General features: G+C 30.8%; 2 protein-coding genes across 3 annotated transcripts; both read right to left on the reverse strand.

Annotated features, from left to right (window-relative positions):
• Window positions 1–361: 361 nt before the first annotated feature.
• LOC145574332 (ADP-ribosylation factor-like) lies at window positions 362–3,713 on the reverse strand. 2 transcript variants are annotated; one of them, XM_081632089.1, is made up of 7 exons: window positions 3,605–3,713; window positions 3,169–3,329; window positions 2,337–2,407; window positions 1,106–1,225; window positions 886–1,004; window positions 716–797; window positions 362–626 (listed from the first exon to the last, which is right to left on the reverse strand). In XM_081632089.1, the coding sequence occupies exons 2-7, from the start codon at window positions 3,314–3,316 to the stop codon at window positions 621–623; spliced, it is 546 nt and encodes a 181-aa protein (XP_081488215.1). In that variant the 5' UTR covers window positions 3,317–3,329; window positions 3,605–3,713; the 3' UTR covers window positions 362–620. The 2 variants fall into 2 exon arrangements, with proteins under 2 accessions (XP_081488215.1, XP_081488216.1); XM_081632090.1 differs by lacking the exon at window positions 3,605–3,713 and adding an exon at window positions 3,481–3,499.
• A 2,879-nt stretch (window positions 3,714–6,592) lies between these two features.
• On the reverse strand, window positions 6,593–11,549 carry LOC145575067 (WAT1-related protein At1g09380-like). Its single transcript, XM_081632996.1, has 7 exons — window positions 11,309–11,549; window positions 8,183–8,245; window positions 7,944–8,060; window positions 7,529–7,790; window positions 7,275–7,433; window positions 7,016–7,167; window positions 6,593–6,806 (listed from the first exon to the last, which is right to left on the reverse strand). Exons 1-7 carry the CDS (start codon window positions 11,491–11,493, stop codon window positions 6,593–6,595), a joined length of 1,152 nt encoding a protein of 383 aa, XP_081489122.1. The 5' UTR covers window positions 11,494–11,549.
• Window positions 11,550–11,835: the final 286 nt, after the last annotated feature.

Genomic DNA, 11,835 nt, shown 5'->3' on the forward strand with positions numbered 1-11,835 from the left:
GACTAGGTAAATGGGTAAATTAAATCATAAAATTCAACCACCGATAAAAAAGGGATAAAGTTGCTACGGTTAAAAATTTGATAGCTTAATTAATTTGTTTACCTAGTCTAATCATGATAAAAAGTGTTTTGCAACTATTAAAAAACAAAGAAAGTACTTGTTAATAAGGTGATATAGTAAAAAATAATGGTTGAAATGAGCCCAGAGTCCCTTTATAAACACAATTGGAAGATAGATCTGACTGATTAAGGGTGTAATTTTAAGAAGCTGGTTGAAATGGAGCATCGAGTCCCTACAATAAGCACAATTGGAAGATGGAACTTGGAATGATTGTTCCAAAGAATATCACAGTCACAGTATATATCAACATGAAACAAACTCTTTCCTGAGATACATTTTAGTTATTCTGAATCTACAAAAGTATTGATATCATATAGCAATTTCTATGATCATAACAAAACCTTCATAAGCATAATCACATTAACACAACCACTCTTGTGATCTTTTTAACATAGCAAACAAAAAACAAAGGCCAAAAGCTCAATATTATCTCCCACATAAACAGGTGCTTCAAAATCCACCATATAATCATCCTAAGCTCAGCCAGGCAGATCCTTCATCTAGGCCTGCGAAAAGAACAATAAGAAAAATTCAGTTAAGAAAAATGCAAACGATAGTATTTGAACAAGGTATCTCTTGAAATATAAAAAAAAACCTTGCTGGCAATGTTGTTGGACAGCCAGTCCAATCCCTCGTAAAGACCTTCACCAGAAGTGGCGCATGTGCTCTGGATATACCTGTACAGACAAATTCAGAATTTAGAAACTATTCACGTTTAATCACAAGTATGTTATTGTACAGCAAAACAATAAAGATTACACTAACCAGTGACGCTGACAAAGGGAATGGAGACCAAGCTTATCAGTAATTTCTGCAGCAGTCATTGCATTTGGAAGATCTTGCTTGTTGGCAAAGACCAACAGGACAGCATCCCTCAACTCATCCTGCACAGGAAGAAGAATGATAACATCAATGAAAAATACATCTTTTATTAAAAATAACCAAAAAAAAATGCTCCATCTCAAATCCCACTATCATTGCTCACCTCATTCAACATTCTATGCAGCTCATCCCTTGCCTCAACCACACGATCACGATCATTACTATCCACCACAAAGATGAGTCCTTGGGTGTTTTGGAAGTAATGTCTCCACAAAGGTCGAATCTGGATTAAACAAAGAATTAGAAATTAAACAACAATTTGACCCAATTGACCAACTACTTGAAATAAGTAACACAATGAAGTCAAATTAAAGTATAAATATGTTAAAAAAATTGGGTAATGTGAGCAGTATCATGAGTTCCGCATTTACATAGGCAAAAGCAAGGGAACTCAAAACGAAGCCCATATTTATCTAGCTTATGAAGACGTAGAGTGCCAATTCAAGGACATACAATCAGCACTGGACCATAAATAAGCATTCTTGCATTGCAATAATATTAAAGAAAATACAACAGATTATTGGGGCCTTCATGGCATCCTTCCACTATAATCAGAAAGAAAACTCAAAACATGTAAGTGCAACCCATTTTTATCTCGCTTATGAAGACGTAGAGTGCCCATTCAAGGACATACAATCAGCACTGGACCATAAATAAGCATTGCATTACAGTAATTATAAAGAAAATACAACAGATAATAGAGGCCTTCATGGCATCTTTCCATTGTATAACCAGAAGAAAATCCAAAACATGTAAGTGAAACCTTAAATAGCTCAATTATTAAGTTATGTACAGACAACAGAACAAAACCATCAAATGAGCAAACACATTCTTCGAAAAGCACACCCAGTATTCTACAATATAAAAAGGTGGATGGGGTTTTACAGGGATTTGTGAATGGTGTCAGCCACAGCATGGATAGCCTTCCCTTACAGCAATAAGGAAAAACTGAAAGACGAGGCGGCATCAATTGATGTTGCTTATGATTAATGTTAGGTGCTGAAGAAGAGCAAGCAATCAGCACAACACAGTCAATAAGCATGCAAATCAATTATGATTACACCTTCATGGAACTTAAGTGGTCAGATCAGCAACCATAATATGTAATCTTTAATTACTTCCTTTTGAACAAGGACTGAGTAATGATATAAGCTACAACATGGATATTCTTCCCTCGTAATCAGTATAGCGTATGATTTTGTTGAGTGGCAATGGAGAAAATAAAAAATCAGAACAAGAACATCAATAAGCACTGAAGTGTAGGAGTATACTTCAAACTCTAAAAGGCATGCATATCTAACAAGACACAAATAAAAGATGGATGACTACAATACCTTGTCCTGACCTCCAACATCCCACACTGTAAAGCTAATGTTTTTGTATTCCACTGTCTCAACATTGAATCCTATTCAAAAAGCAAAAGAACAAAATTGTTAATCCTTGGCTCCTTGCTAGCTGCGTAATGCAGAAATTGACTACAACATAACATAGTAGATAGTACACAAGTGGTAGGAATTAGGAAATAGAAAAACAATAACTTAGAATGATCATTTCCGAAGCATTAACAGGGGATTTTTTTTTTATTTTTTTATTTTTTTATTTTTGAAATCACATAGCAACACCATATGGCTAACCAACCAATCTCACCAACAATCTATGAAGTATGAAGTATAGAGGTAACTTCATTCACTGTCATCAAGATTCTCTATTTAACACCCATGACCCAATATTCAAAATCCTCACAACGAGATATTTAATCAATTCATTCCAGAAACTAAATTACTAATACAAACGGGTCTTCAAACATAACAAGCACACTCCCTCAGATCCCAGAACAATTTTTACAAATACAAATCAGTAAATTAATGCAACAGTAATAGCCACTTAATCATACATCAGATATATTGCAAAAACTACCAATCATTACATACAAAACCAATCACCCATCGACAATTACTGAGACAGTGACTAAAATGACAATTATTTTGGATCAAACAAACATAAAATCAAACATAAGTACATAACCTTCAAATCCCGACCCAATGATCCACCCTAATATCTATTCATTATCATTGAATTACATAAATATCAACAAAATACTCAACATAACATAAACAAATAAAAAATTAATTAAAGAATATTAGAATATATTCTTGAAAATCTTACCAATGGTAGGAATGGTGGTAACAATCTCACCGAGCTTGAGCTTATACAAAATGGTGGTCTTACCAGCCGCATCGAGACCCACCATCAATATTCTCATCTCTTTCTTCGCAAATAACCTACTGAACAGCTTAGTGAATGAAAGCCCCATTTTTCCTTCAAATCTACATCACAATCCACAAAAACAATCACACGATCATTAATTAATCAATAATATGTAAATCAAATTGAATTTCGAAATTAATCAACATTTAAACACAAATCTCAGCAATTCGAATCAGAAAACCCTAAATCGATCGATCGATTTTTGCTAACCTAATTCAAATCGGTAAATTACCGGATTTAAAATTTTACCGTTGGATCTGATAATGATTATAGAAATGAGGGAAGAAATTGAGGAGAGAGAAAGAGAAGAATTGTAGAGAGAGAAAGAACTTACAAGGTAGAGAGAGAAAATTGAGCTAGGGCTTCAACAAGGGACGGCGGGCAGATATTGAACAAGCTGCCCGTTTATGAAGTTTTTTTTTTTTTTTAATCAACGGTCCGTCAATTATTTCTGGATCAGTGTTTGGGTATTTATAGATGGGCCTTGCATGGGCTGTGGGCCCAAAGACAGACGTTATAACGGTGTAAGAATTTGCCGTTAGATTATTTCTCTGTTTTTTTATATTGTGATTTTTTATTTTAAAAAAAATAAACATTAATAAAAATAATATGGGATCTCAATATTATACATAATGGGTTAATATATATTTTTTTTAATATATAAACATTACTATCAAATCTTATAGTAATTGGCAATATTATAACAATAGTGTTAGGTTAGCATTTTTAATATACAATACACATAAAAGTCTGTCAAATTTAAACAATTTGTTATCTATAATAGTTACAATTTATAAATGTTGTATTAAAAAAATAGATCAAATAAAAAAAATTGTTGCCCAAATCTAATTCAAATTTACAAAAATAGTTCTTAAAAAAAATATCAGAAAACAAAACGAAGTAACAAAAATTAAATTCATAATTGAGATTGTTAAAAAACAAACTCAAAATTTAAACATTGTAAAAGAATTTTTATTTTTATTTTTTTTTGACACGGTAAAAGTAAATTAATTACGAAATTTTTTTAAAAATCCAGATGGTATTTTGAAACACAATTTTTTTTTTCTTTTTAGGCAAGTAAACACGATTTAAACATCAATGATCCAAATATACAAAAGCATTTGAAAATAAAATTAAAATCCTATATAAACTTAATAAAAATCAGATCTGAAAAAAGTGATATTTGATAAAATATTGAAAATAATAGAAAAAAAAATTGACCATTTAACATTGAAATAGGAAAAAAAAAAATTATACAGATTTTTATGAAAACCTACACAAATTGTAAAGAAAAATTTGTTTAAAAAATAGAATTCAAAAACAACGAAAATTAAAAAGAAATTTGAAAAAAAAAAAACCGAAGTGTAAATAAAGTGTAGATCGAAAAAATACCTTTGAATGCTCCTGTAAATTGAATACCACCATTAGTTTTTGAAATTTGTATACAAATTGAAAATAATTATTTTTTTAATTAGTTGATGTAAATTATAAACTTTGGGTGAAAGAGAGGAATGGTAAAATTAGTGAAAGAGAGGGAAGGTAAAATATTATTAATTTTTTTGTGTAACTGAAAATTTATATAATGAATGTAGTGAAACCCAAAAAACACATATGAAAATTGATATTTTAAAAGGATTGTAATCATTTAGGATAAAAGATGAGAGTTTTTTTGTAATTAGTTTTTTTTTTAACATTTTAGTTGAAATCAAACCCAAAAATAAATAAATAAATAAATAAACTCAGGACAAGTGTCCTTTAAACTTCCTGTTTTAAAATAATAGTATAGATTTGTTATATACACCTAGATGTACCGTACACCCAACTAACCTTAGGTTAGTTTTTGCTCTTCATTTGATGATAAAATGAAAAACAATCATCAAAATGAGAATAAATACTCATTAGTGTACAGTGCACCCGAGTGTATATAACAACTTCTCTATTTATATTTGCAAAATGTATCAATGTTTAGCGTATTTTGTGTGTGGCTAATCACATCATATAATAATTTGTAAGAGAATAAAGTAAAATCTGAGAGTGAGGGATAGCTCAAGTGGTTAGAGCTCCTCTCCCAATTTGATTCTGGGATCGATTCTCATCACTCTCGCCCTTCTGGCTTTCTAAATACCCAAAAAAAAAAAATGTATAATACTAACCGAGTAACTTCTATTACGAAATATTCCTACAACACCGAATAAGTAACTTCTATTTAGAGGTATAACACTAACGAAGTAACTTGTTGTGACAAATTACATATGAGAATTTGTAAATTACGAGTACAATCTTTTTTTTTTTTTTTTTTTTTTTTGATGGGAGAGTACAATCTTAATAAATCATACTCGTATTTATTCTGTGTGTTTATTCTGTGTGGTGCGGTGCACCAATAATTACACATGGTTGGAATGGATTAGTCACGTGATGGGTTTTTATTTATGCTTTTAGGCCGTAGATCACACGCTAATAGTAGCGTATTATGGGGTTGGGCTAATGAATTATGGGCCATACATGCTGATTCTGTCGGTCTGCTTCCTCACATTACCTCAACTTTACCAACATTAGGGTGGAAAGTTTTTTGTGTTGGTTTCTTATTCTATTTTAAAGGCTTAATACAAATTAATAAGATTCGATAATTCAATTCGAACCCATCACGATGATAGTGTGTTTGGGTCACCATTTTGACTCAGTTTTTTTATAGGAATAAATAGGGTAATTATCTTATTAAATTAAAATTGAGTCATTCATTTGTGAACCTCACACGAATAATTTATCGTATATACATAATAGAAATATTTTGTTTTTCAACAAGTGTCAAGTGATGATCTCAATGTTTCATAAATTAACTTTGGATGCTCAAGAATAGTTTTTAAGTGTTTGTTTCTAATGAAATCAATCTTTTAGTTAATTTACAGAGTATTTTGTTTAGTTGAAATACGTTCATGTGTGGCTTTAAGAAGAAAGGGGAAAAAAACTTGGATAATATTTAAAGAAATGTGGGCCATTCATTTAGGAAATATTGAAAAGTTGTGTTCCAATATCAAAATTGAGCAATATACTCCATATATCATAATCGAAATGTTTCTTTCAACCCAAGCAATGACCTATTCCACATATAAGTCCATTGGAAGAACAAAGCAACCACAACCTACATATAGGCGGATATAGCTAACTTGACAATTTTAAATTTACGAAAATTTGAAGGGACATTTTTTTTAATTGGAGACCTGAAATTTGACATTCCCTTCAAGACCCTTTTTGAGCAAGAAAACTAGCTTGCATGTAACATAACATTATACATTCGTTGACAATCATCGATAACAACTCTTCATCATATAATCAGCTCCAAATGATCTCCAAATTTGGCCTTTATAATCACCAATTGTTGCTGCTTCTCCACATCTTCCTTCTCCGCTTGATCATCTTTGTCGTCTTCATATATGATACTATTAATGTCCGTTTCGTTACTGACATTGAGGATTTCCTTGTTCTTTCCCCATAAGACTGCGTATAAGCCCAATACTATCAAAACCGATCCTATAGCCCTGTAAATCAAACCACACCGCGAAAAATTGTTAACATTACCATCATGTTATAATGCACTTACTAAACACGGTAACAACAAGTCTTAAGTAAGCCAGACTCACAATAATTTTATTGCGGGACAAAAAGACTCTCTTAGTCTAACAAAATCATTGTTTGAAAGCCCATACTAAATATGATATATGCCTATATTGTGTAGTTTGGTACTTACGTTCCAACATAGAGTTTCTCCATGCGCAAGGCCCAACTAAGCAAAGCCACAATCACCAACAGCAAGGGGCTGAACACTGAAACATACAAAGGACCTTTTACTTGAATCGTCCATGCCATTAGGCAAACCGCAATTCCAGAGCCAACAACACCCTATAAAAATCAACGCATAATATTGATCATCAATAATCCGAATTATTTTAAAATAATACTGAGTATTGAATTATTATCTGAGTATTGGGTGAAAAATATATTCTTACCGCGTAAAGACCAGCAACCAATCTAATAGGAGAGCTTAAGGACCAATCAGAAAGTTGATGGTTCGTGCAAGCCGCTATGATGATACATTGGATACTACCCATCAAACCCATTAAGGCCGAGCTTGTGTAAGGAGCCGAAAAATCCTCACTCATTTTCGCCTACAAGAAATGTACTAGTTTTCATTAATAACTAATTAAGGACGTACTCATAATACGTGTATGTAACACGATATGTAAAGATTGTACGGACTTACTTGGATGACGAACCAAATAGCCATAGCAAGGTTGCTTGCAAGGAGAAGAATAGGTCCTAGCAACGCGCTTAGGTGACTACTTGAGCCATCTTTGTTTGTGTTCGCGGAACCATTACCAGCAAAATGCCAGTGAAAATCGGGTTGGTGTATGTCGATGAGATGACCATGGTAAAATGAAAGTAGCATAGCTCCACCAATGCACACTATTGTACCTATTATTTTGGCTTGTCCTCCCATTGTCTTGATTCCAACTGCTTCTAACCTATTATTCACCAACATGTCATGTTAGGATATAATAGAATATTTCTTTTGTCTTTATGATCTCATTTTTAGATCTGAAGTCATTAGAGATATAATTATAGTTTAAAATAGGTGTGACAACAACGTATGAGACTGATCAAGAAAAATGGCATACCCTAAAGGAATGGCAAGGAGAAAGGTCATTGCTGGGAGCATGTTATTCAATGCACAAGCAATGGTTGCAGTGGTTGCTTTCAATCCCACGAAATAAAATATCTGGTTTAAGGTTGCCCTGTATTTTACAAAATCAAATTAATTAGGCCATTATACATACATCTTTCTTAATGATAATTGAATAATTATTCTATTAGTAGAATTAATCATCCATAGACCATATATAGTCAAACTACTTACCCAAAAAGGGAACATAGGAATATTTGAAAGAGAATTTTCTTGGTGATCTTGGGCCTTTTTTCTCTACACAAAAAGAGAGAAAATTTCTATATTGATTAGTAACATATATAATTGTAAGAAACAAATAAAGAACGAGTAGTTAAAATGAATAGCTAGCTAATAGTCTAAATATAAATTAAATATTACTCCGTACTGTTTAAGGTGTAACAATTATTAGTTCAAGCATAGCTAAGCTGCTAATTAAGAGAATGAAATACTTTTATACCATTTTTGTTTATACAATACACATATACTAACATACATTGATCTTATTCCACGTTTAAAGTAGAAAAATTTATATTTGAGGGGTTTTTAATTAGATAAATCTCAATGGCTTTCTAATTATTATACTTAATACTTATTATTATTATTATTATTTTATTTTATTTTTATTTTTTTTTTATTTTTAGAATGATAAGAAAAAAGTAAACATTAGGAAACCCTATTCACGAGGGGAATTATTTATTATACTTATTGTGTACATATGATGCATAAATTTCAATCTTACAAGAAGTAATACTCATACTCCATATCATCAAATATATAGCACTATACTTTTCAAAGTTGAATTATGTTCAATTCTTGCAACAAGCCTATAGTGTAACAAAAACGAAAAAATAAAAATAAAAATAAAATTGTATAATTATTCATAATTTGCGTAGTCAAGTACTTTATACTTTGTTCTATGTGTATAAATACATGCATTTTCACAAGTATATATTTTTAAGTAAAATAACTAAAGATTAAAATTAAAACATTAAACAATTACGAATTAATAACAAGCTAGTAGTGTACCTTATAGAGTTATAGTACCACTATAGTACAACCGTACTATGAAAATGGAGAAAGAAAACAAGAAATTAAAGTAAACATTCATTCATTCAAAGCCACGTAATAACGAATTGGACTATTGTAAGTTTGTTGTAACTTAGGAAAGTGTAAAATAACGTGGGGAAGGAACGAAAATAAGACTCATGCATGCAAAATAAAAAAGCAATACATAAACGTTCATTCATTCAAAGCAAAACCAAGCTAATTGGTGCATGTTTTTGTTTTATTTACATGCATTCACCCAATTAACACCTTAGCAAATAGTTGGGCTTATTTATTGGAAACCTGATCACCAGTTTTATACAGTAATAACACAGCTGTTCTCATTTATATTATGTTACTAATTTAGTATTAATGTATGTACAAAATTATTATTGCTTTTAGTTTTTCTATATTGTTGGCATTACTTTTGAGTTACTAATTGTGTTTTGGACTACCCTTTGCTTCAAGGTTAGCACGTCTAGCTAGCTTCAAGTTGCTTCAACAAGTACTATTACTTGAATTGCCTCTTTAATCATTAGCTGGACAACCATTCCCAGTTCTTTGTATGTTATTGTGTTGGTTATATATCTATTCTTTTACGGTATGTATTAGAGATATGAGATATCGGAAAATATATCACACATATATTTTCCGATATCTCATATCTCTAACAGTATGTCTTCAAAGTCTAGAAACTAAGGGCATGCATGTATGGTAGATTGGTATCAAATAGGATAGCTGGTATTCACTAATTAGTTTAGGCCATATAATGTGTTGTATGAAAGCTTCGCAACTCTTTATCGTACTTTTATATTAAATCAAAGTAATAACTAAACTAACACACCATTAGTGCTTTTAATTAATTATATATGGCGAGTTTCTTCAAAATGATACTATTATTACTCGATCTATCACTAGGAAAGCTTTGTTTTACTATATATAGATCGAGATACTTCAGGAAACTCTCGTGAATTATAGATACAAAAAATTTTTCATTTATAAATTGTATTTAACTGTAAACTAGTTTAATTTAATAGAATATAACAAAGGTACAAGAACCTTGATGTATCGCGTGTATCACTTTATTAGGAGTTTTATTAAGTTATATGATTGCAATATTGCATATAAATGTGAGGACATTTTAAACCCATGCTTACAGGCTGTACGATGTTTTATTGCGTGTATCACTTTATTAGGATGTTTTTAATGTGATAGCTAAGGAATATTCATATGACATATGCACATATAAGTACCTTAACGATGGTAATTGGTTGATATGAAACAACTTAAAAATGAGAAAATTATTTTAAAAGTTATTTATTTATAATAAACATCATTGAATCAAAGTAAAGGAACAAATTAAGTATGTGGCAGCCCGAGCTTGATAGGATATGATTGATCAACTAGGTTGCTTTGAATGCATGCAATTAACAACGAACTATCACATCATATCGTTATTTAATTCGCTGCGATTTTATATGGAGTAGTAAATTAAAGTAAACCTATCTATATATGCATTTGCCATTTTCTTTAATTATGCTGTTAGTTTAATGTTCAATTAGAAGAAGATTAGATCGATATTGGTAGCAAATATCACTGTAGATTTTTTTTTTTTTTTTTTTTTTTTTTTGGTAGAGAAATAATTTTTCTTAGCATGCTAGGTTATAATCAAGAATATAATAATGCATAATTGTATTTGTATAAGCTCAAAATATCAATAGCATGACAACGTTAATATACATATCATGCATGGTTTTAGCAAAAATAATGAATTATTAATAATTATTAAGTCTATAATGAAGTATATGTTTCATATACATATAGTTATCGTACATGCAACCTATCTTAGCTTAATTTTTTTTTTCTTTTTTCTCTTTTTTCTTTTTTTTTTTTTTTAAAATAAAACGTGAAAAGTTGCTTTGAATAATTATATGTAATTTATTCACAATAGTGTTATATATTGTGCATTTGGTGTTCATTTCTTCGGAACTTGGTTTGTATTAGTTTACATGTTTTGTGTGTTGGGAAGTTATTAGTTTTGTTGCGTGGTGAGTATTCTTATTGAAAAGTTAAGTTCAAACCAAGTGTTTTGTTAGAATTTCTTGTTCTCTTAATTTTGATGGAACTAGCTAGAGTCAAATTTCAAAGATATAAATTAATATTCTTATTGTAAGTAGGTTCATTCTCTAGTATTTTTCCAGTATATTTTTTGAAAATCAATACCTCGTATCATAAACAATAATAATAGTAAAAAAAAAAGGTAAAAAATTATACCTTTCGAGGAAATAAGCAAAAGGAGCGATAGCAAGGGTGGCAAAAACTTGACGATAAACAACAAGAACAAGAGGTGCCATGCCGGATTCCAAAGCCACCTTAGAGGTTATGTTCATCCCAGCATACGCTATTTGAACTATCACCATTGCCAAAAATGGTAACAACTCATTTCTCGACGACACCATATTTTCCCTCTCTTCAAAATTCTCCTCAAAGTTTATGTAAAATGAGAGGAGAGAAAGAGAGAAGAGAGAGAGAAATAGGTAATTGAGAAGGAGAAGAATGAAGAAAGTGTGTGTTGTTATAAGTAGTATAAAAAAGAATGAATGAAGAGTGTTTGTTATGTGTTAGTGTATATATAGGAGGGTTTTAGGGGATGATTTGAGGCTTTTAAGTAACAACTACTCTATTAATATGATGATGAGAGCATAAAGCCAAGAAAAAGAAGAAAACTTAACCGTAAAAGAGGGAGAGATTTTCTTACAACATCTGGAGTATTGCATGGGATATGAATATGATGATGATGA

Source organism: Chenopodium album, chromosome 13 (assembly GCF_948465745.1).
Source record: "Chenopodium album chromosome 13, dcCheAlbu1.1, whole genome shotgun sequence".
Lineage (NCBI taxonomy): Eukaryota > Viridiplantae > Streptophyta > Magnoliopsida > Caryophyllales > Amaranthaceae > Chenopodium > Chenopodium album.